The 22,243-nt window shown below is 40.4% G+C and overlaps 1 protein-coding gene across 1 annotated transcript in view; it reads left to right on the top strand.

Moving 5' to 3' along the window:
- SEMA6A (semaphorin 6A) overlaps window positions 1–18,972 on the top strand; it is a gene marked incomplete at its 5' end in the record, with an annotated part of 71,078 nt that extends 52,106 nt beyond the window's left edge. Inside the window, 1 exon segment of the mRNA XM_079331496.1 lies at window positions 17,425–18,972. Within this exon segment, the coding sequence (XP_079187622.1) occupies window positions 17,425–18,614 (1,190 nt within the window). The 3' untranslated portion in view covers window positions 18,615–18,972.
- Window positions 18,973–22,243: the final 3,271 nt, after the last annotated feature.

Raw genomic sequence — 22,243 nt, 5'->3', positions numbered from 1 at the left:
TCCTCCCGTGGAGCCCAAGGCTTTACCCTCCATCCCTAGTGCCCCACGCCGCGTCCCTGTAGCCGCCCTACTAACCAGGGGAGTAGATGTACAGCTCTTCCACAGGCCTCCGTGAAGAAACCAAAGGGATTTTCTTCAAGAGGAGCTGGCCTGTCCCTCACTACCCTGCTGCCCTTCTCTGCTGCCTCCTGTCCTTCCTGCCTCCATCCAGAAATGCCTCTTCCAGTGCTGGGTTCGTCAGTGCAGATGTAGCCAACAGCTCGGTTTTCTCACTCATTCCCTAATTGCTTGAAATCTGTGCCTTTTAATCACTGTTTTGATAAATTGATTGAAAATTCAGGTTATGATTTTGTGGCTCTGCTACAGCTTCTTTGCAGCATTCAGGTGGAAGTGGTTGAGCTGGGCACTGAACAACCAAAGTGTAGTGGTTAGCTATCTTTAATGTTTGTATTCTTACTTGGCTCAGCATCCTTAGGTGAAGATTGTGAGGAGATATCTCCTTTCCTTAGCAAGCCTTTTGTTGATATCCATGTAACAAAGCTAAAACCTGATTAGAAGTGGGATGTGTTGAACACAATTGAAGAGTTAAGAATTGCTGGTTTATTTGGATATCAAGAGTGCTTTTTTAGAGACAGTATCTGGTAGCACCTATTATTTTATACATTGTATAACCTATATTATTATTAATAATAACTGCAGTTCTTCCTCTGGTTCATCATTAGCAATAGTCAACTCCTCTATTTGGGGAGGGCCGTGCTCTTGGGGAGCCCAAGAGCTGTTCATTTCAAAACCTGCCTCCAGAAGATATTTCATATTGTACACAAGTGGCAGTGTTACTAAATTTTACTGTGATTATCACTACTTGAAAGATTTGCCAAGTGCTGACAATGCTTGTCTCTGGAGAGTCTGCAAATGTTCAGGCAGATTCTGCTGCAGTGAGACAAAATTATAAGAAACTTCAGGTACAGTTATGATAACGAGTTTAAAGTGCTGATATAACAAGATACTTTACAAGTAGACATGAAATGAGTGGGGAAAGAAATCTCGGGCAAAACAAAGCTTCAGACTTTTTTTTTTTTTTTTTAATAAATTAAGCAATTAATATTCATCACAGGAGAGCTGAGTTTTGCACCAAGAAGTACTATTGCAGAGCATTTTTTTACACAAAAATATTGTTATATGCTAATATGTACAAGGATCTAAAAGATTCAAAGCAGTTTCTATATCAGAGAAAACAGAGGAATTTATTATGTTGTTGGCATTATGTAATAAGTCAGATGAGGAAAACGAGGAATTAAAGTGGCACAAAATTTGTGAAAATTTAGGTTTTGAGTCAGTGTTTGCATGTCTGAGTGGCAGGATTTGGACTTTCAATGTGTTCAGATGAAGCAAATATTCAGTATTTCACCATTATCATCATCCTGACACTTGTTTTAGGAACTGACTGATCCTAAAACAAGTGTAAGGCTTGTGGGAGGAGTTGCACCATAGGCAGTTCTGACTGGGTTGGATTGGAAAGAGATGTATTCACCCAAAGCATGTGCATCTGGGGGGAAACTGTGCAAACACTGCTATTCTTTCCCATATCTCAAACCATAGTATGCACAATTGCAAGTACTTTGCAGATCACCAAGTTTCAAATGCTGAAGTAAAAACAAAGATTGAATCAGACCAGATCCTTCTTTTACTAAGTTTTCTGCCCGGAATCTAGTAAAAGATTGTTGTGAGAAATGGAGTTGAGAATATGCTCAGATTTTATCTGTGATTCTGTAGCATGTGGCTGAGATTTGGGGTGAGAAGTGTGGTTTCTCAGAGCTGCAGTGATTCACAAATTTATTTTACTGAGACAGGATGACACGAAGTTTAAACTGTGTGTCCATTTAAACTCGTATAGAGCCACATCTAGATTAAAACTTGCTGACTTTTCTCATTAGATGAAAACAGATGTTGGTTGAATGAGTCTGTGCTAAACAAAGTTCTATAGATTTTTTTTCTGAAATGTTCTTAGGTGATTTAGCATCAGTTTACTGTAAACACACATGTTTACAGAGGGGGGCCTTATTTATATACTGGTTGCTTTGCTGAAATTTTTTAAAAATGTAATTTTTTTTTAAACCAACAACTCACTCTATATATTCCAAAAATGCCTAAAATGAGCAGCTTGTCCAGGAACTGGACATCTCATGAACTAATCCCAGTTTACCTACTGTGGGGCAGTGTTTCAGCACTGTATCAGATAAACACCTGAAAACCATTGTTAGCACTTGAACAGGACCAAATTTCCCAGTATAGTTTGTAGTGGCCAGATACCAGAGTCAGTAGACCAGGCTAATTCACCAATATGCCAGAAGATTGATGATCTCACCACACTGGAATTGCTGATATCCTGTGACATGCACCAGGAGGGCTGTGCAGTCAGGATTAAGGGAACACACCAGACTTGCCCAGAGAAATGACACTGATCCTTCTTCTGTTCTGTCTTGCATGCATGAGCTGTCTGCTCCCACGGCTAGAGACAGCTAATCATCTCAGATTACATCCTCAAGTTCAAACAGTGACAGTGGTAAAGTAGATGCTAATTAATAAAATGGAAATTGTATATAAAATTCATGAAAGAAGAATGCTGGAGGGATGTTTCTGACAGCAGACTTTCTTCAGACTTGTTTTTATGATGTTTTAGGAAGTTTCTCTGAGAACAAGAGTGAAGAGACAGAGCATTCAGAAAAGATGTCAGGAGCTAAATCCCTGAGCAGGGACTTTAAGCCAATTTTAGCCAAACACTGAGTTACAATAGAGTATGGGGCAGTGATGTAGTGTGCCTTCTCTGTGACTAACTCTGCGTTTCAAACCTTATGTAAAGAAAGCTCCAGCTCATTTAGTCACAGATTTTCTATAGTAGCCATCTGAAAGTGTAAGGAAAGGAACAGATTTAACTGCAAAAGACAGGCAAGGATGAGGAAATCAAGATATTGGTGGGGTATATTCCAGCACACAGCAACTGCCTGTGCCACACTTAAAGAAATGCCTGTACTTCAGCACTGACACTCACTTAACATTTTCAGAATTCAAAACATTTCTAAATTTCACTAACAGTACAGATTTCAGATTTAACTAGCAGAAGTGGAAACATTGAGTGGCAAGATTAGAATCAAGAACTTTCTGGTGTTCAGTAGTGGAAAAAAAATTACATAATTGGTAACAGAAGAAGTTCTGTTGATGTGCAAACCCTGGTTATGAAAACAGAGCTTCTCTGATCCCACATTAGTAGATCCTACGAATAAAAGAATGGTGAAGTTTAAAATAGATATTATCAAATGGAAACAGCAGGTATCCTTGACCTGTAATTGTCCACCTGCATAGATTTCACGTCAGGCTATCAATTTCCAGGCTGCAATGAGCTATAGAGGCTTGTCTTACTAAAAGAGGGAAAAACTGTCATTGCCCCAGGACCCTGATGTGCTTTTTCAGTAAAAGAGGCCACATCTAATTTGTCAAAGCAGCTGCTCAGGGTTCAGGGCACTAGAGCTATTGTGTGATGACCAGATCCCCAGCTGCACTCACCCACTGTCACCCGGTGAGGATTGCTCCGTGGAGGAACACAGACTGCCTCGTGCTCTTGTTTGACCTTTGTAGCACTGACATATTTATCAAGAGATGGGAATTGCTGTAGGCTGTGCTTGCTCCACAGAGCCACTACTCTATCTAGAAATAGCAAGGCATACTTGGTGGACAGGATGTCGAGTAATACCCAGTTTCATTTTCGTGATATGTATATTGATTATAAGGAGATGTTATGCCATATAAAGATGCTGAATTGGGAAGGTAGTCTAGCCCTTTAAACAAGAGATTTCTGAAACTGCTTTGAAATTCAAAGGGCAGAAAATCTAGTAGCTGAAAGACATTTAAAGCACCTTTTAGTTTTGTTAATGCCAACGTACAATTAAAATGTCAATATGCTGTTAAAGATATTTGAATAATTCATTTTTCTTATAGGATGTGCCTAGTTTCAGTGACTGTATTAATTAATAGTTCAGATGTTATTCAGTGTGTTCACTGATATATAGTTCAGATACAATGACCTAAACATTGACAGTCCTGGTTCAGAGCACTGTTAATATGGTCTGTAAACTGCCTAATTACATGTCCTGTAAAAAACACCACCTACATTTTTCTCATATTCATTAACTTTTAGTTAATGGTTATCAACATCTCTTTAATTATGTAGGAAGGATCCTGAATAACTTTTCCATTTTTCTTAGTTTTCTTTGACTGTAAAAAAGGCACACTTAATTCTTTGTGTCAGCATGGGCTGGTGCTTACTGATGAACAGCATGTAGTTAATTAAAAAATGAAAAACCTGGAGAGGGCATAATTTAGGTTTTGCAATCTCAGTTTTATTGAACATTAAATACAGATAACAAATGTCACTGTGTTTGGAAAGCAGTTGTTCCTCTGAATTTCCTTCATTTAGTCAGGTGTTTAGGCAGGTGCTCCTTCTAACGCTTTATTAGTCATTTAGTGAGGCACTGCTATCCAGTTACCATTGCCACTACTTTTGCTAGACTTTAATCATGTATTCTAAGATTGTGCCAGTGGCTGAGAGAGAGGTTAGGGAAAGGAAATGTTATTATTCTCCTGTTACAAAAATGTGTCTTAAGGACACTAAATTGACAAGTTTTGAAGCAGACATTGCAAATTTACCATTGTATCAAAAATATGCATCCTAACCTCCCTGTGAGGGAAGCAGGAGTTTTGTTGGCAAAGCTGTAAGTTTTTTAAAAATCTCAGTCTGTCATGTCCAGAAGAGAGTTGTCACAGTTAGGCAACTAAATACACAAACAACTCTATGTACATTGAGCATTGGTGCTCATAAGCCACCAGCTGATAATCTGATATCTCTCCCTGCCCCAGCAGAGCAGAATAAATCAGGGTCTCTGCTCAAGTGGATTTTAACAGCTCCATTGGCATTAGAAGGGCTCAGGGCAGTTCTTACAGTACTTGCTCAGGAAGCATTAAGAAGCATTTCTGGCACAGCTATACAGTACAGCAAACATTTGGAAATGGCAACAGCAAATTCATCACCAACTTTGTGTTGGCCAGGATATTAAACTGTTCTTCCACCAGCTACCAAAGATTTCTTATCTTCTGTGAAATAAAATCTCAGCTGAAGGGAAAGCTTGATAGCATTGTCACAACTGGGCATAAACTAGACAGTTCTTTCACATGCCCATCAAGGATTTTTTAATTGGAAAATAACACCAGCTGCATGCTGTCAATAATATGCCATCTTGTTCATGTTCCATCCCATCTTACCCACAATTGTGATGGAAAATAAAAGAGCAGCTGCTATATATAAAAAGGGAGGTTGTGGGGAAAGCAGGCATATTTTTGAAGCCCTTCAAAGCTACTGTTATCCAGAAACATAGAAAGAAACAAAGGGTTATTTTTGGAAAGCCTGAAAGATCTGCAGTTGCTGAACACAAACAATACAACACATACAAGGAATTTGGGCATGCACAGAAACACCTGACCAAAGCCTTTGTTAAAACAATTCCAAAAGTCTTTTGAGAAGCACATATGTTCTAGATGTTTTCTTGTTCTTTATATCAATAAATTCTTATTCTTAAATAAATACTAGTTCCTGTTTGCAAGCAAGCAGGATGAGTGCAACAGAAGCCACAGTGTTGTGTGGACATTGAGCACCACTATTCTTTGGGGATGCTCACAGAAGTGGTCTTGCCAAGAGGTGCAGAAAAGGCCATCAGTAGTGACTTTGAGCTCTGGAGAAATTTAATTCTGCTACCAGCTCATAGGACCATCAGATAGCTCAGCAATTCTCCATGTGCGTTCATTTCTGAGTGAATCCCAGCCAGAGCCTCTTGAAGGAGGGGACAGTGCAGGAGTCCCCTCTGTCCCTTCTTCTGCCTCCTGTCCACAATGAACCTCCTGCATTCACCACAGAGGTTTGTGCAATCGTGGCTCATAACAAGGAACATAAGGAGCAGTGCTCTTTTTTTGCAATAGCATTTATCTCTACAAAACAGGAGTCTCTATTCAGTGTCTTAAAAAAGTCTTACAGTTTTGCAGCACTTTAAATGGTTTTTGTCTAAATATGACCAGCAACAGGCAATGTCCTGAGGCCAGTAAGACAAATTAATTTTTTGAAAAAAACAGGGTTTTTTCATATCTCAGTGTGCAGTTCACACTCACTGAACTAAATTACTAATATCAAATCAGCAGATACTTTCCTGCACCCAGCATCAAGACCTTGAAGGACAATACAGCTTATCTCTACTTGCTCATGGCAAGACAACTGATAACATCAGCAGTGCTTCCCTGAAAGGTTTAATCTCACCTACACTGTGTAATATGTCACCGAGTGAAAAGGGACGGTGATAAAAATTGATAGGGCTCCAATGCTGGGAAAATAAATTAGGCTTTAACCTCTTATATGGAATTTTGTGTATCTGGAGATCAGTAAGCATGTCTTGAGAACTAGTCTATAAATGTGAGAAAGCCAGTCATGTTCCTTGTTGCAGGAGCTCCCTTCGTGTTGACTGTAAGCTGTGTAAGCTCCCTGGTTTTCCTGCAGCACTGGAAGATCCTGGGTTAAAGTAAGAACACGAGCAGAAACTGGACAAATGACTACAGTAAATGCAAAAAAAAGAAATTTGACCCAGTAGCAGAGCTGATTGCAAGGCTGGAGGAGTTGTTATTTGCAGCAATAACTGCTGTTTGTGAGAAGGGTGGTAAAGCAGACAGGTATGTCTGCCTGGGCTGCTGCTGGGCAATTGAGAGGGTGTCTGCATGGGATTTGAATGTATTTTGGAAAGGACACTCATTTGCCCACACTGCTCTGGTTATATTACTACTGGACTATTGCTACTATTTTATTTTTATTTATTATCTACTACTATTGCCCACACTACTACACCATTCTATATCACTGCTGGACTCAGGACAGCTTTACTGGAGCTGGGGCAGGTATCTACATGCCAACAAGTGTCCTCTGAGATGAAGCTACAGGTTCACCTCATCCAGGGAAGCAGACTAGTAATTACTGAGCATGTTAAAAAATGTACACAGGAAACATCAGTGAGATTATGGCAGTAAAGTATAAATGCACCCACAGCACCTGGAAGGTAGGGAGGTGCTAAAAAGAATTAGTTTTTTTAAAAAGTAGAGAGTTATAAATAGGACAGAAAAATGCATGAAAGAAGGTAGAAGATAGAAATACCTTCTGGATATTGGCAGTAGAGTTCTGGCACTGGAGATAGAAAATTAACTAAGAGAGACCATAGCAGCATCTGGGCACAAAGTCCGTAGGACAAATGATGTCTTTTACCTCAGGATATGGCTGGAGTAACTGTGTTTGCTTTACTGGGCATACTATGGATGTGAATTAAAGTAACAGAGGAAAGATTCTCATATGTAGTGAGTAGTGAGATATCAAAGAAAAACTAGCAGTAAAATTAGTCTTTCTGACTGTTACAGCCTGTGTTTCAAACTCATCACAATTGCACTGTCACTTAGTGTATTCAAATGGTAAACCTAGTATCAGTTTTTGCCTACATCACCAGCCCTGCAAATCTTTCTGGAAGAAGCAGTCAGTGTCCCTGGCAAGGGCATGTTTTAATTCTTAAGTCCAGGCCTTTTGACTACACCTGATGTGTTCATGGGTGTAGGAGAAATGAAGAGCTAAGCCACAGTGTTTGCTTTCTGCCTTCAATATGCAGTGATGGCATTTTAATGGCAGAAGAGGTTTCATCCTTCCTCTGTGTGAAGGCAGAGCTAACAGGGGGTCCAGCCACGTTCTTAGCATGCACCAGCAGCCCAGCTGTGGGCAGAAGAACTCTTCCTAAGAAATACAGTCTATGTGCATGAATAAACACTGTTGGCTTGCTCACATAGTTGTTCAACAATTTAGTTGTAATTTCCAGGAGCCTCGGGGAATAGGAAATATAGATACTGTCTTACTATTTGTCTTTGAATGTTTAATAGATGACTCCTTTGTTAGTTCAGCTGTGATGTGTTCAGTTCCACTATTAGCTCAAAATTAGCATTTACATTTTTGTCTCCTTAAAGAAATCAGAGCTGATGAAGAAACAATTTTTGCCTTTAGATTACATGTGATGTTTGAAATTTACCCAAAATTCTACCATAAGGCTGCTTTGAGCTTCAGCCTGCTAAGCAGAGCTGCTTATGTTGACATTCTGCAAACTTCACTTTTCCCTGTTGTGCAGAAAGGCCATAGTTCAAAACAGGCTGTATAAAAGGAGAGGAAAAGCCACAGAATTTCTCAGTGACAGCTTCTTTTTCCTTGACACTATTCATAAAACTTCTTCCAGAAAGGCGCTGGGCTGCTCAGAATACGTAATGCCCCCATCAGGAAAAGAACAAAAAAAGGAAAAAAAAGAAACACCCAACACTTGTTCTGTGCCATCAGAGGAGTTCCATGCAGTGAAATGGGAACTGTGAAGATGAGAGATTCACTTTGCAGGCTACAACAACTTCTCTGGAGCCCTGAAATCATGCATATTCAGCCAAACATATGTAAATCTGTTTTAACCCAGCTGTGAAAGATCCCCTGAAGTAAGCTAATAAAGAGCAGCTGTATATGTTTAAGCTTATCCCAGGCATACTAGAAAGGTCCCAGAATGTGCACTGAGCTTTTTTTGCGTCATTAGAGGAAATGCTGCAGACTTTAAAGGAAATTTGTATTTTAAGATGCAAAGCAGCATAAAGTTTGTGTCTGCTGAGACAAGCTACAAAAGAATTAATTTTCCTTGACATTTGGATTTTATACATCTTGTTTTTAACTACTGTGAATGCCTGTTTTATGGTGTTTTCAAAGCGACCTGATATATTCCCCATCATGCAGAGGCATCTAAAATTATCATCACTCACTGGGAAAGGGTGAGAGGTGAAGGAAAGTACTGAAATCAGGAAAGTTCAGAATCATCAGCCACTGCATACCACCTGCCAGTGGGAGGAAGGTTGTCAAATGCTTTTTAGTGCAAGAGCTGGCCCTGAGCTTAGCCTCTAGGACAAACAAAAATTGGGCTGGCTTCAGGACTGTAATGACTTTCATTATATTATATATGCAGGAGGTTGTGTCAAACAAACCATCTCCCATACCTGCAAACTTAATAAACTGCTTCATTTACAGAGATACAGAGCTTATGCAATTTAAAAAGCTCTAAGAGCTTGCAATTCCAGTCTTTTTCAGGTCTGGCCTCCCCTTCACTCCACTGGGGGTGGAAATTGTCTGAGCATGAATTTTCTGGTTCAGGTGTGAATTCACAAGGCCCATGGTGTGAGTTTTGTATGGCCACTGTAGCGTGCACAGAAGTTGGATTGCAGGCTCATAATCAAACTAAAACCAGATAATTGAAATCCATTCTTAAAATATTGCTTCAAGAGTCACATGTTATATGTATCAACATGGACATGTTGATCTCCCCTTCTTTTGTAAGTTACAACTATCATTTTTATATAGACAGTCATGTTGGCAGTCGTTCATGGAAAGTGGAGAGAAATTGTATAATGATGAACCAGCTGAAAGGAGAAATTAAACCACTGCTAAAGATCAGATGATAAACCTGTCCCGGAAGGGTTGTTTTTGAAATAGGTCTGACAAGGGGCCAGAAAACCCTAACAGAGACCACTAGAGCTGATCAGATTGCTTAGGTAGTTTTTGAGGCTGTGTTGCAGGTTATTTCAGTCACATTATTGATTGGTTTTGTTTTCATAGTTCTGAAGCATGATTTCTTCTCATACTTCCAGTGGTCCCCAGGCTTCTTGTAACTGAAGGTTTTTTCTTTAACAAATTCATTCTCTTTCCAACTTCATGCACCCACCTTTTCTTTGCTGGACACTTCAGAGTACTAGCTCAGGCAATGGTTTTGAGAGCCCTAGGGTAGATTATGAGAGAAGATGGATTGCTTGTCTCAACACAGTCATGCAAAACTTACAGAGTTGCAGATCTTTACAAGTCAACTATAGAGCTTTACTGAGAGGGAATGCAGGGGAAATAATTTTCCAGCAGCTTTAACTATGAATGTTTGGGCTGGGTTTTTTTTAGCTGGTGACACCAGGAGTCCAGAAACATGGGTACTGAGTAGCATTGCACTGAGTCAGCACAATGTGTCCTGGCAGCTGGAACAAAGATGAAGAAAAAGCTTTCTTACTGTTTTCAAAGCAATTCCACTAAAGTGACAAACACCAATTCATTGAGATAATAAGGTGGTTGGTTTATACCAAATCTTTAAATTATTCCTTCAGAAAAACATGAGATAAGATCTCAGAAGTGCATAGACTTTGGTCATTCCTCTGATTTTCTGTCACTGAAATCTCAGAGTTCAGTCTAAATTTGTCTGGGGATTTTTTTCTTGTTTGGTTGATTTCTAGAGTTTTTTAAAAATTATTATTGCTAGTTTAAAAAGAGGGAAGAAAGCTTGTTAATACCTGCAGGGATTTTCCAGTCTGAAATAGTCTTTTAGCAGCATGAGACTACCTGTAAACACATTTCTAACACCTGGAGACACGTCTTGAAAACCTATTTAGTGGTATTTTTAAAAGAGATCCTGAAGCCATATAAACCTCCATTCATAATGAGCTTTTTTACCAGTGTTTCTTGCAAGCCTAAGGTGAGGGAGATGCACATCCTGCAGAGAAGCTTGAGCTGAAGAATGAAATTAACTGCTGGGTTTTCCCCTTAAATAACAATAGTAAAGAAATCATTGTGCCTTTCTGGAACAATGATGTGTGCAGTGGAAAGTCTCAAGTGATTTTGTAGCTGTTGGTGAGGGACGTGGCCTTATTCCCATTTAGCCAGAGAGGTGACATTTAACACAGCAATGACACACCTTAACTGCTCTTAATGTGTGGTCTGGAGATAAATATTACCTTGTTTCCTGGTCATTATTCCCTCATTTCCCTTCCAAAACATTCTTCTTCATTTCCCAGCCAGGTTTCATGTGTGTCACCATGTTGGATTATTACTTTACCAACTGTTGCAGGCAGCTTTGGAAAGGCAGACTGACAGCTCCCCGTGGATCTGATCACAGAGCACTCGTGGTGCATGTGGCATGTGGTCTTCTCATTGCCCAGGGCACACCTCTGCCAGCCATGGACCATTTCTGCAGCACACTGAAAAGTGCTGGTTTTCAGGACAGGTAGCTGTTATTCACACATGGGAGCTTGTAGTGGCAGGTTTGGCAGCATCCAAACCCTTGCATCACCAAAACCATCTGCTCATCAAGCTATTCAAACTGGGAAGTGGTTTGCTGTTTGTTTTCATTCATCAAGCAGCTTTGAGGGTTATAAGCTGAATTCCAGTTTGTACTCACTGCAAAGCATCCACCAGAACTTAGACTGAAAGGAAAGTGACTGTGGGGCTTTTCTTGATGTCTTGCCGTTCGTGTCACACAGGGATCACAGGTGAGACAAGGAATTTTAGGCTTCACCAGGAGATGTTTCTTTTAATGCTGTGTGTGCTAAAAGGGCACAGAGCTTTTGCTGGGCCTCTGGAGTCGAGGTCTTTCTGCAGATGCCTGCTAATTGCTGTTCTCCTGAGACAGACACCTTGCTTCAGATCTCTTTCCGTGGAGACCTTTCATCAGCACTTTTCAGCTGCAGCTTTTTAGCAGGTTGTAGTTCGCTTTCATTTACTTCTGAGAAGATAAGTCAAAGGCTTTGGAGAAGTCAAAGGCTATCATACTTACTCCTTCCCAACAAAAAGTAAGCCATTTATCCTGTTAAGCAAGGAATTTTTTCTGGTTTTATATAATTTGGAAAATTTGCTTGGGGTTTTTTTGGTTTTTTTGGGTTGTTTGTTTTTTTGGTGGTTTTTTTTTTGTTTGTTTTGGGTTTTTTTGTTGTTTGTTTGTTTGTTTGGTTTGATTTGGTTTTTTTCTTTCCTTTTTAATTACTTTAATCTTTGGGTGCTCGTAATTTTGACTGCTTTATTACTTGTTCTAGTGTCACCTCCATTTGAAAAATTGCACTGGCAGGTGCAATTTTTATGTTTTGTTGGGTCCTCCCTTTGGAAATGCTCAGAGGCATGTAATATACTTGTTCTTTTCCAGAGCTCTTTACACTTGCACTTCCTCCAGTGTTGTCCAAGAGACCATACAATGTCTAAAAATTGCTTTGGCTAGCTCCTTAAGCAGCTGGGGACAAATTCTCTAAGACAATTTTAAACTGTCTATTATCTAAGTAGGTATACCTCTTTTCATAGTCAACACTTACTCCCTAACTTTGTTACATTTCTGATTACAGATCAGAGTGGTGATTTTTGTTGAAAATAGCAGCAGGAAAAGGAGTAAACAGTTCAGTCTTGTCTTCCCTTATCTATCCTTTTTAATGAAGTTTTTTGTGTTGATATTCATTATTCTTATTCAGTCATGCTCATGCCATGTATTCCTTAGAATGATTAATTTAATCCCTTTGTGATTATTTCATTTTAATTACATTTCTGGCCTTGGAATTTCTTTCCTATTAGAACTAGAAGGAGCAGAGCATCTCCAGAATAGTTTCATCAGCATTTTCACACAATAATCTTTTCAGCACTCTGTACATCTTGCTTTTTAACTTGTTGGGGTTTTTTTGGTTTTTTTTTTTAAGTATATGCACTGTCCAAAAGCATGAATAGTTTTGTTAATTGATGAAAAGAAGGAGCCTCACTTTGCTGCTTATGATAATCTAGCATACAGAAGATCTATATCTTTGCATAAGCTCTGGTCTTTTCTGTATTCTTTTTACCCAGAGATATTCCACAAGCCTGCTTGTGGAATAAAATTTCATATCTCTTTGCACGTTCCTCAGCTACTTTAGCTAGATCAATGCTCGGCTCATGTCCTATACATGTCCCAGCTCATTTAGAATTGAGTCACTTTGAAGGTCTGGAAACATTTTTCTAAATGTCTTCTTAACCACCCAGCCAGCCCAAACTGTGTGCCTTACCTAGAAGCTCTGCTGGAAGAAGGAATTAATTATGCATAGCAGAATAACACAATACCATATCAGGTCTTCTCTCTCATTAGATGAGTAAGAAGAGGTGATTTTGCATGTTCCAGACTGTTACAGGGCAGGGTATACTGACTGGGAAAGTGAATGGCAATGTTAGGAGATGCAGACAAAAGGACATGGGATGAAATTACAGAAAGTTAATGGAGGCAGAAGGATCAGGTTGTCTGTGGGAGTCAGAATAGCCATGGAAAAGGGAAAATATCAGGTGACTAGACTGGCTCTTTTAGTAGCCAGGGAATAATAATAATAATAATAATAGGAATAATATTGCATCACATGTAGGAAGACCCTGGACTTGCAAGCCCAGCTGTGATTTATAAGGGAGAGAGCTTGACTTAAAAGGAAGAGTCCAGGTAGGTCAGTAAATGTCAGCATGTTTGGGACACAATATGTAAGATCTGGTCCTTGAAGATGCAAATAATTGATGTCATCTATTTCTTGGTTACATTTTCTGGTTTACTTTTATTTTTACCACCACACATCTGTGGAGTACAATATTAATAGAGATAATTCTGTCAAAACTGTCTCTTTCAAAATAATAGCTTATTGTTATCCAAATTGATAAGTCTCAATGCACTAGGGAAAACATTATTTTACAATACATCTTAAAAGTATTCAATATAGAGTAAAAATTTTATTATTAAATACGATATATATAATATGGGTATACTTAGACATATTTTGCTGGTTCTATGCAGCCAGCATAATGTCTTAAAAGTATTTCAGATAATAAATAGCTGTGAGATTTTTGAATTTCAGGTATTTTCTCAAAGCTAGGAGTCGAAATACTTTACTTGTCTTTCAAAAATGGAGATCCTACATTGTTCTGATTATTTTCTCTATTCATTTTAATTCCTTGAACAGTGCGTGCAAATGAAGAGTGCCATGTGGACTGTGTTGTTCTTAAAGAATTGCAGGATAAATAAAAGCACACAGAATGCAGTCCATAAGATGACATGAACAGGTTGCCTCAAACTTGGCATGGTTGGGATCACACACCTCCTTAATCATCTTGCCCATTTTATTTTATTTACATTTAAGCTAGTGGGATTTGCATGACTAATGACACATGGAAGTGATCCCTGTTAAAAAATAAACTGTATCATTAAAGTGAATTTGTTTCCAGAGAAGATCTGCCCACCTAGAGCAAAGCCACTTATGTTAAATATCCTTTACTGTAGGAAACATAATAAACTATGATCAGGAATTATGATCATAATTAATTATTAGATCAGGAAGGTCTGATTTCAGAAGGAAATAGCTGGAATCAGGGTGTTTTAAGACAGTCATAAATTTCTGCATATAAAACACCTGCAGTGTGCACAACATCATTTCAGCTACCCTTTACATGAACACAAAGGGTCATGCAGTGTGGACTGCATAATAATTTTGTAATGTGAGTGCTAATGTTTTGATATCTACTGGTACCCTAAAGCTGAAGATTTTACACTGCTTTCTTATACAGTGATGCAGGTTTGTGCTTAAGCCTATCACCCAGAGAGTAGGACTTAGCCTAAATCAGAAGAGTGAGAGTGCAGAGCTCGAGGTTTCCCTCTGCCAGTACTAAGTTTCAGGCATGGACATGAGTTTTAAGGTATTCTTCTTGCATTTATCACCACATACTTGAGAGAGGTAACAGCACTTTCTCCTCCACTCCCAACCATGAGGAAGTTTGAGATAGCAATGAGGTTTCCTCTAACCTGAAGAAACCAAGTATTTTAAGCCTCTCCTGATCACTGATGCCCTGTAGTCTTTTCACCTTTTTTTTTTTTTTTTTGTTCTCCTCTAGATATATTCCAGTATTTTTATATGGTTGGCCCTTTTTTCCACCAGGGCACATGGCTCAGTAATATTGAGCTTACCATCAACCAAAAATGCCATTTCCCTTCCCACAGGGCTGCCCTCCAGCCTCTTGTTCCCAGTCTATGCATAAAAGAATGTTAGAATGATAGCATCGCAGAACAATTTAGGTTGGAAAAGACCACTGAGATCACCAAGTTCAACCTTTAACCTAACACCACCATGAGCTTTCTAAAGCATGTCCTCAGGTGGGACATTAACATGCTTTTTGAATACTTTCAGGGATGATAATTCTACCACTTCCACAGACACCTTGTTTCAATGACAGACCATCCTTCCAGTGAAGAATATTAAGTTAGTAAGATACGGCTTTCCTGTCATGAACCCATGCTGGCTTTGACTGTAGGTACTTACACCATTAGGTAGGCACTGCAGGGATTTTGAGTTTTTTCCACGCAAAACATATTGGATAAGTTCTCAAAGGGACATGCTTGAGAAGTTTGTTCTCAGAAATCCATTTAATTAGACCTTTTAAGGTGAAGCTTTTCTTCATCACCATTCTTCCCATCCATATAAGACTCTTTATCTGATTCTCTGGTTAATCACTGCAAACAGTTTTACAAGTGTAAATAAATTTGGCCACAAAATGCTGCAGTGTAGCATGTAAATGTCAGCAGTTGAAGGATCACAGGAGACCAATACCTTTGCAGTGAAATATAGTTCCTGCTGACTGTGCTGTAACCACTGGACTGTGCTTCTACATACAGCAATTTTGTACGTGGATTTAAATTACAGAACTTGCTTTTATTGTTGCTTATTGAGTGCTGATGACAAAGAGTAGAAGAATCTGGCTCTGAAGAAGCTTATGGCTTTAAAAAGGGGTTCTCTTAGAAACACTTAATCTGAAGATTGTTTCTAATTATGAATTGTTTTCTGAGTTTTACCTTCTTGCCCTTACATTTGACTATTAGGACATTTATATGAATGCTGGATCTTATTTTCTTAAGTGATCATCTGCTCTTGCTATTTATTCTCCCTGTGAAATTATAATCCTTTGTCTTGTCACAACACAATAATTTCTGTGGTATCCAGCTGTGATATCACGTGCAGGTGCTTATGATTTTAAATACAAAGTTCTTCTCTTGTATGCAAATATCCCTTGTCCACCTAAATGCTGTGATTAACTTGGGACAGAAAAATGGGAACAATACTATATCTAGCCAGAATACTTATCAAAGGTTTATATGAGATAGAGGCAACCTTTTAATAATCTTTAAACATAGTTTGCTGAGGAACATTTTGGTTCTAATTCTGGATTGTAATTACCTTCTGTGCCAAAACCATGCAAATACCTTATTTTAAAAGTTGATTAACAACATTAAAATTTTGTATTTTCATAAAGTCTCACGAGAGCCTTGGAGTTGCATTTTTTGCCTTGCTGTCTCTCCTGTAATAAGAATACTATTGTATTTCCTTTGAGTGTGTGGAGCTTTTAATCCCATGGCACTCGGGCCCTCTCTGGAAGAAGAGGTGGGAGAGATGTTCCTTTCAAAGTTCCTTGTCAAACTGTGGCTGCTCTTTGTAAACAGTAAGAACAAAACCAGAAATGAGAAAAGAAAAAAAACTTACAGGCTTTTTGCTTATGTTTCATTAGTGCTGCTGGCTCAGTGCCCATATCAGGACAACAACTTTCTTTGGAAATCCAGGGTATTTGTTAATGCTGCATTAGGAACTTCAGATGGGGTATGCGTGCTCTGCCAAAGGTGCCTCCCCAGACAGGGGGTGCTTGGATGGCCAAGTAGGATTTGGCAGTGACCTCTGATCCCAGGAGAGGACCTAGGCCAGGTCTTTCAGAACAGCAAGCATAGGCTTCAGCACAGAGGTCAACCTATTCATGGGTTCAGAAAAGAGAGAGCATTAAAAATTAAAATAGCAAGGACAGACATCTAGCAGGTTCAATAAATTTCAACACTGTGTTCTATCTTTCACAGTTACTCAAGCATCCTTCTGAAGCTCAGGCATGTGACACTGACTTATAAAACACATGACCAAGACAACAGAATGAAAAGCAGAGAAAGAAGCCTTAAACAATGTGGGATAGCTTCTCTGGTATTCACCAAGATTCTGTCTCCTCTCCTTTTAAATTTTTTGAATGTGAATGACTTACCCTCCTAGAAATAAGATGGTATTAGCCTAGGAGAGATCAGAAAGAGGAACATGAGGAATGAGCAGTATGTCAGAGGAGCAGCACTAATAGATCTGCTGAAGTCAGTGTGAATTGCCCAGGGCCAGAATTTCAAAACAGTTGTACTTGTCCTGCAAGTAAATTCTCTTTCTCCTCCTGAGCTTTGTAGTCTTCAGCTCCAGATCTGAAAGCTGTGCTGAAAGCTGAAGGCTGCACATGGATGATGTAGCTGGCAGGTAGCGTATGTCTCCAAATTGGAGCAAACTCATAAACAAAATCACCCTGCAAAACACAAAGCAACTTCCCAGTGCCTTTGAATAAAGTAGCTAATGATAAGTATCCTCCTTCACCTCCCCGCTCCTCCTTTGTCCTTAGTTTGTTTAACCTCTCTGTGCTGTCTATTGCAGGAGTGATTCGTGAGAGTTACCTGAAAGGTCACGATCAGCTGGTGCCAGTCACCCTGTTGGCCATTGCTGTTATTCTTGCTTTTGTCATGGGGGCCGTGTTTTCGGGAATCATCGTGTACTGCATCTGCGACCACCGCCGCAGAGACATGGCTGCTGTGCAGAGGAAGGAGAAGGAGCTGGCCCACTCCCGCCGCGGCTCCATGAGCAGCGTTTCCAAGCTCAGCGGCCTCTTCGGGGACGCTCAGTCCAAGGAGCCAAAGCCTGAAGCTATCCTCACGCCTCTGATGCACAACGGCAAGCTGGCTACCCCAGGCAGCACTGCCAAGATGCTAATCAAAGCTGACCAGCACCATCTGGACCTGGCTGCCCTGCCAACCCCTGAGTCCACCCCAACCCTGCAACAGAAGAGGAAGCCCAGCCGAGGCAGTAGGGAATGGGAGAGAAACCAGAACCTCATCAATGCCTGCACAAAAGATATCCCCTCGATGGCCTCACCAGTGATCCCGACCGACCTGCCGCTCAGGGCTTCTCCCAGCCACATCCCCAGCGTTGTGGTCCTGCCCATCGCCCAGCAAGGCTACCAGCACGAGTACGTCGACCAGCCAAAAATGAGCGACGGGGCTCAGATGTCTGTGGAGGACCAGAATGCCACCCTTGAGTACAAAACTATCAAGGAGCACCTCAGCAGCAAAAGCCCCAGCCACGGGGTTAACCTGGTGGAAAATCTCGACGGCATGCCGCCGAAAGTGCCGCAGCGGGAGGCGTCCCTGGGGCCGCCGGGCGCCGCGCTGCCGCAGGGCGGGCTGAGCAAGCGGCTGGAGATGCACTCCTCTGCTTACAGCGTGGACTACAAGAGAAGCTACCCCACAAACTCACTCACCAGGAGTCACCAGGCATCAACCCTCAAAAGAAACAACACTAACTCCTCCAACTCGTCCCACCTGTCCCGCAACCAGAGCTTCGGCCGGGGCGACAACCCGCCGCCGGCCCCGCAGCGGGTGGACTCCATACAGGTCCACGCTGCCCAGGCACAGGCTGTGACTGTGTCCCGGCAGCCGAGTCTCACTGCCTACAACTCCCTCACCAGGTCGGGCTTGAAGCGCACGCCCTCGCTAAAGCCGGACGTGCCTCCCAAACCTTCCTTCGCTCCGCTTTCCACGTCCATGAAGCCCAACGATGCGTGTACATAATCGGAGGGCGGGGGGAGCAGAGGAGGATGGCAATTAGGCAGAAGTTGCCCTTGAAAGCCAGTGTTCTGCAGCTGTTATCACTCGCTCCTCTGAGAAGATGATTGTTGCAAGCTGAAGACGTGTTGGATTTCTGCTCTCTGGGAAAAGTGGAATATTTTTTTAAACCCGAGCCATATGACCCATGGTTGAAGGTTTGCAATTGCAGGATTCACCCCTGCAACCTGCCAGTTCTTTGCTCAAAAGACTAACCCTCCATCAAAAACATTGAGCCAAAAGCACACAGGTGGAAATGACTGTGACATTTCACCCCCTGCCCCTAACTGCACAGTGCATTCCTGAACTGGGAAAGAGTGCTCTGAAAAGCAAAACAAATGTAAAAAACACACAAACGTTTAAAAAACAAACAAAAAAAAAAAAAAAAAAAAGGAAAAAGGAAAAAAAAAATCATAAAAAAGAGGAAGAAAAAAAAAAGAAAAAAAATTCAATTGACAAAGCTAACTCTGACTTAACAATGGCAGAAGTTTACCACTAGCAGGTACTGTGAAATTATGCCCTTCAGTGTTACAGCCATTTGGTCATAGCAGTTGAATGCCGGCTTGGGCAGACTATGTCATAGATTTCTGCTACCCTTCTCTTTTAATGAATAACATGTGACTGTTAACACAAGTAACTTCTCTTATTTATTGTTCAACTTTTGTTTTTTCCTAAGGAACTGACCTGCATTATCATCCCGTGAGCAGCTTTTCAGAGAAGTACCTTGAAAGTTGTACCTATTTAACATAAAACCCATTAACTGGAGTAATTAGAACTCTTTTATTTTTCCAAGAAATTCACTGAGTTAGATAAGTTGGAGCTGGATTTCTGAACTTTGTGCCTGGACTGCCTGGTTAGCTGAAAAAAAAAGGGGATATCTATTTAAGTCTCTCAGCTAATTAGCTGGCTGGGCCTCTGACCTAAGACAGCAACAAATACCACAAGTTCATAACTTCTGAAGCAGCTGCAAGAGAAACTTAAAAGCTGCACATCTGTGCACCATTGCTATCAACATGGCTTTGTCAGTAGCTAATACTTTCTGTGAAGGCACCAGCTTGTGATGTGCCATCTCATTTCACCTTGCATGTGAGACGGCAAACAAAATCCTCAAACAGTGTGAACTAGCTAATATGCCGGCTGTTACCATGCATAAATTATGGTCTTATCACACGGGTTTTTCGTGGGAATATATCTGTGAATAGCCTGTTTTCTTCCACATGTAAATTTGTGCCTTACACCCTCAGTTGTGTATATTTGTGAGCTGTAGTATGTAAAAACCTTTTTCTTTTTCCCCTTTGAGTAATGCAAATATTTATTGATCCTTCCTCCTCCAAGCCCCTTCAAAAACTGGAGTAAAGACATTGAATGAAGAATGTGGTGGTTATTTTCATAACCCCACATCCCTAAAGAAATTTGGCTAGCACCATACCCTCCAAATTCGACGTTCTAAGCTGTGCCAAGTCCTCTCTCAAAACCACCCACAGGTGGTGATGCTCCCAAGGCACCATGCTGGGGGTTCTGCCTTCCCCCACCTCCCCCTTTACAGCATGTCAACGTGGAGATCGTTCTCAGTGGCAGCAGGAAAATGACTAACACCTTTGTCCATGGAGCTGGAACATCCCCTGGCTGGGGACAGCCCTGGGGAGAGGGGCCAAGCCCTGCAGAGAGCCCGGCCGCACATCCTGCAGCATGCAGGGCACATGGAGCTAGGACAGGCAGGCAGGCTCCTGCTGTAGCTACCTGCTGCTCCAGAAGGATGCTGCATATACTTCTTTGGGGAAAAACGTGGGTTGTTGTTGTTTTTTTTTTGGTTTTTCTTTTCCTTTGTTTCTTTTGTGTGACTGTGCATGTAGCTAGCGTGGGAGTGTGCGTGCGCACAGTGTGTGCGTGTGTGTGCGCGCGCAGGTGTGTAAGTTCCTTTCCAGTCTTTCAGTTTATGCAAAAATCGTAGCTGTGTTTTTAATCTGTTACAATAACTGTGTCAACATACTGTAGAAAAATGATGGGGATCGCTTCTAAGCTTTTTATATATATATATATATATATATCTACTGAACAGTATGTTTGAGTAAGGTGGTTGTTTCTGTTTCAATTTGTTTTTTAAAATTTTATACTTCCATTTGTTTTTCAGGGTTTTGGTTTTGTTTCCGATTTGAATGATTGAAAAGACAGATTTTAAGTCCACTAGCTTATAGATGGTATATACAAGGTCTGGATGGTCTACACCAAAGTGTGTAACAAGGGTGCTTGCATGTTCTTTCATTTCATCATGGCTTCTTTTATGAAACAGTTTTGTTCACCCCTAGTGAACTATGCAGACTGGAGTAGATAGATCTGTATCCAAAGCAATGTTGTTGTTTTAATAAAAACAAACTGAAAACCCTTTGAAAACAGTAGGTAGCAAAGTAATTTTTTTAAAAGAACCAACTCAACACCTTTTTACCAAGCTCCAACCACTGAAGCAGGGTTCCCTTGATATTATCCCTCAAAACGTTCTCCCAAAACATAGAGATGGATAATCATGGCAACAGCTTGTGCAGCGATCTGCCTTCACAATGTACACCACAGTTACTGGGTTGACCTTGAAATGTTCATTTTGTATTTGGTGGGTCTTCTGTTTTCATCCTTTCCCAGCCCCAGTTCCCTTCCACCCTCTGTTTCGAGGGGTTCATGAACCTATGTGTGCCTTTGCTTTCCACCCTTGCTATACACTGGTAGATGCAACAAATTCAGACTCTCATTTGTTGTAAAGTTGTAAAGTATTGTGATGTCACCAGTTTCCCTTCATTTCCACATCCCCCTAACATACAATTCACAACTTATTGTTGGTTGTAAAAGAAAAAAAGAGGCAGGAAAGGAAAAGAAAAAGGAGAAGAAATGGGAAATAAAAGCTCTTGATTACATATGGTAATAAAACCAGACTGTTCTACCTTGTTTCTTGTTTCCTGGTTGTCTTGTTTCTAGACAATTTATCTTTTTCCTTTAAAAAATACAAATAAATTCAATGCTGGTCAGGTTACAGGGAGGAAGAAATTTGTTGCTTTTTGCCTCTTACAGAAGATGGACTTTAGTGTAAGGTGCTGGTAATTAATTAAAAATTAAATCACACATTTGCTCTCCCTCTATTAATATTTTGCATTTTGCTTTTATAAGCTTGTTCATCATCAAATATTTATGATAGACTTAGTAGTTTAAAAGAGCAAGGCTGGGATTTAAGAGCATGAGGTTCACCAAAATAGATCACCATACAGATATGACTTCATCTCCAGATTTTACATACTAATAACACAGTGCCCTGTGTTTTCTTTTAGCAGGCACAAATTTGTTGTGCTTCACAGGCCTGATTTAGAGGGTGTTGTCTGACACACAGAAAATAGTTGTGAACAGGTAATAACAAAAGAGTGTAAAAGTAATCACTTCCTAGTCCTGAGAGTCATTAAAACATGCCTGAGTTTTATACCTTGATTTTGTGTAAATGGGATCTCTTATGCATAGCCATTAACTATGGTACAAATAAACACTGGTTATGTCCATTTCTTTGTGAGAAGAGTAGGCATTGTGGAATGTGACCCTATAGATACAAGGGATCTTATCCA

This window comes from Erithacus rubecula, assembly GCF_903797595.1.
Source record: "Erithacus rubecula genome assembly, contig: SUPER_Z_unloc_4, whole genome shotgun sequence".
Lineage (NCBI taxonomy): Eukaryota > Metazoa > Chordata > Aves > Passeriformes > Muscicapidae > Erithacus > Erithacus rubecula.
Note: the sequence above shows the minus strand (reverse complement) of the source record. Positions and strands in the feature narration are given on the sequence as shown.